This window comes from Delphinus delphis, chromosome 20 (assembly GCF_949987515.2).
Source record: "Delphinus delphis chromosome 20, mDelDel1.2, whole genome shotgun sequence".
Classification (NCBI taxonomy): Eukaryota; Metazoa; Chordata; class Mammalia; order Artiodactyla; family Delphinidae; genus Delphinus; species Delphinus delphis.
In genome coordinates, this window is record NC_082702.1 from 9,591,641 (window position 1) to 9,595,016 (window position 3,376).

The window sequence follows — 3,376 nt, forward strand, 5'->3', positions numbered from 1 at the left end:
TGTGTCCGGGACAGATCTTGGTCATACGGATGGTTGAGACATCTGGCATCCCTGGTCCCTGTCCGTTACATCTCATCACACGTCATCACACCTCCAATCACTGTGGCAAACCCAAGACACCCCCATCATTTCCAAAACATCTCCTGAGGGAGGTCACAGTCTGATGGCATACACCCCCTGCACACGGGGCTGGCCTCATCTTGGGACCCTCACTCCGTTCTGGCTACCCCTGCCCCCTAGCTGTCCCCAGGCTTCAGGCTTCCACAGCTTGTGTTCCTTTTCCTGGAAGATTGTCCTGTGTGGTCTCAGCTTCCAGGCTGCCTCTCCCAGACCAGCCTATGTAATCGGCTCTTTATGATCTATTGTTTTCTCATTTGCTGGCTGTTTCCCTACTGGACTGGTTGTTCATGAAACAGGTACAAGATAGCTGTGGTCACTGCTGAGTTTCCAGAGCCCAATGCAAGGGGCCTCAATGATTATGTTGAGTGGTCAAGGGGACCAACTGGAGACCACAGGTGGAGGAAGAAATCCTGGAGTTGGCATGGGCAGGAGGCAAGGCTTTTACTGGGTCCAGAAGGTCAGGAAGGATCTGGGACAATGTACCAGGCCAAGGGGGAAGGGTGGGCATTCCAAGGGATTCTGTGCCATGCCGAGGTCCTCTGCTGCTTCTCAGATCAATCCCCAGTGTCTCTGGGGCCAGACCCGGGTGCAAATCCCAATTCTGCCATTTCCCTGCTGTGTGGCCTTGAGTGCTTTCCTTAACCTCTCTGAGCATAACATCCTTCTTTATAAGATGAAAGTGATGGTGCCCACCTCCTTGAGTGATTATGGGGTTCAAATAGATCATTTTTATAAAACATTGAATACCGTAGTGTGCACTCAATGGATACTTGGTGAATAAGTGGCTCTTAGTTCCAGATGTGATGAAAAATGAGGTTTTAATCCAAAAGAGGTAGGAAGGCATTTGCTTTGGAGTCATATGGCCCTGGGTTAGAGCCTCAGCTCTGCCACTTGCGTGTTATATGACTCCGGGCCACTGAGTTTTCCTCTCTGAGCTTTAGTGACTTGTCTCTAAAATGGGATCATAACTGTATTACCCACATGGAGTTGTTGTGAAAATTAGATCAGACACGAAGGTAACTGTGCAGCACAACGTCTGGCTCACAGTAAGGGGCTGTTGTTATGATTAGGAATGGCTCTGGAGTATACGGAGGCAGCAGACTCCCAGCCTTGGAGTAAGGGAAGATGGGGGTTAGGGGAATTTTCAGATATGGAGTTTAATGAATGGATAGGGAAACTGAGCCCCAGGGAGAAGGGTCTTTCCAGAGGTCACAGAGCACCTTGCAGGCCAAGCAAGGACCAGCAACAAGGGAAATGACCCCTTTCCAGATCTCCATGGGGAATTAAAGTCAGAAGGGATCAAGGGTAAGGGGTTGGGCCCTTTAAATCCTAAGCTCCACCTTTGCTTAGAAGGGTCTTTGGGGAGTATAAAAGGGGGTGCAATTCCTCTCTGCTCCAGAAAAGCATCTGCTACTCCTGTCCCCGGGCCCCCAGCCCACCTGTCTCCAGCTGCCCACCACCTCCACCTGGACGCCATGCAGCAGCCACCCTTCGACATGTGGAAGGACTACTTCAACCTGAGCCAGGTGGTGCTGGCACTGATCCAGAGTCGGGGGCAAGGGCCGGAGGCCCAAGCGACCGGGGAGCCGGGACCTGGGCCCCAGCTGGGGCAGGATCAGGGGCAGGGAGGGCAGGGGGCCAGGGGGGGCCTGGTCACCCTGTGCAACTTCTGCAAACACAATGGGGAATCTCGCCATGTGTACTCCTCACACCAGCTGAAGACACCAGAGGGCGTGGTGGTGTGTCCCATCCTGCGGCACTATGTGTGTCCCCTGTGCGGGGCCACGGGGGACCAGGCCCACACACTCAAGTACTGCCCGCTAAACGGAGGCCAGCAGTCTCTCTACCGCCGCAGTGGGCGCAATTCGGCCGGCCGCAAGGTCAAGCGCTGAGGGCCATCAAGTGCCCACCCCCTGCACCCCCCAGCCCTCCTGGTTCAATCTTCCCAAGTCCCTGGACTCCCCTACTTCCCCGACTCCCCCAGCCCTCTGGAATGTCTGACCCCCAGAACTCCATCCCTGCTGAATCCTGAAACAATGGAGGCTATGGGGAGCCAGGCCAGCCCTGCCCTTTGGAACTCTCAGCCACTGGGGTTCTGTCCTGGCAATTCTGTGGATTCTCGGTGCAGCAGGACCCCTGCCCCTTGGACCACACAACCCTGTGGCTCCTTCTGGGTCACAGTGCATGGATCTTTAGTTCTTCTGGGATACTAGCTCTGCCCCTTTGACTTCTCAGCCCTCAGGGTTCCATTCCTTGCAGAATTCTTGGACTCTTGGACCTACAGGAGCCCACTGTGCTCTCTCAGAGCAACCCTCAGAATCTGGAGAGCTGTGAACAGGCTGGCTTGGACCTTCCAGCCCAAGAACTTCAAGATGGGATGCTGACTTGAACCAGCCATCTCCGTCTGCTCCAGCCACCAGCAGACCCACCGTTTCATCGTGGACAGCGCCAGATGGGTCCTTCCCTGCCCTCAGCAGCCTATCCATCAGGAGCTGGGGGAAGGACGGGGCACGCCTGAGGGGCACCACGTCTTCGCAGGCTTATCTGGGGCTGGAGAGCCTTGGAGTGAGCCGATACCCTTGAACTCCCCCTGGTTGTTCTTCCCATCGTTCACTCCGTTTCACGGCACTGGTGCCGGACACGGCAAATCACCGATGGGTCCTTTCCCCAGCGAGAGAGCGTCTCTCCGCCATCTCCCAACTGCCCCCAAGTCACCATAGTTTGTAAAGTTCCTTTTTTTTTCTTCCCGTTTTTTCATCCTCCAACAGTTAAGTCAACGAAGCTCCCACAGGAAAGAGGTGTGGATACCCGGATGGGAATGGCAACCGCCTAGATTTTATTTTAGGGGCAAAAGAGAAGCCCCAGTCAGATTTTAAGTTGTTCGGTTTTTGGCTTAGGGCCCGGCGCGGGTGTTGAGCTCTAGTAAATAAAAAGTGTTTCTGGTTGGCTTTGAAATCGCTATGTCTATTTCCTGCGAGGCTGGGGGAGGGAGAGTGGGGAGATCCGAATTTGGCCCAAAACGTGGGAAGCAGGAGGCAGAGCCGGAAGGAGACCTGGGTCCCACCCACGCATGTGACCCCCTTACATCCTCTGACACAGGTCACCTATGGACTGGTCCCCAAGTCCCAGCCTCCACCTTGACCCCAGATTCTCTTTCCCTGTCCTTCCCAGGGCTCTGTCCAGGGTCCCCTCCCAGCCTGCTAGAGCCCAGGTCTTCCAGGACCGACTTTATGGTTGTCCTTAAACTTTAAGCTCC

General features: G+C 54.9%; 1 protein-coding gene across 1 annotated transcript; it reads left to right on the forward strand.

The window, feature by feature from the left end:
- The first annotated feature begins 1,592 nt into the window (after positions 1-1,592).
- NANOS2 (nanos C2HC-type zinc finger 2) lies at positions 1,593-2,012 on the forward strand. The gene has a single exon (XM_060000727.1). It carries the CDS (start codon positions 1,596-1,598, stop codon positions 2,010-2,012), a length of 417 nt encoding a protein of 138 aa, XP_059856710.1. The 5' UTR covers positions 1,593-1,595.
- The last annotated feature ends 1,364 nt before the right edge of the window (positions 2,013-3,376 follow it).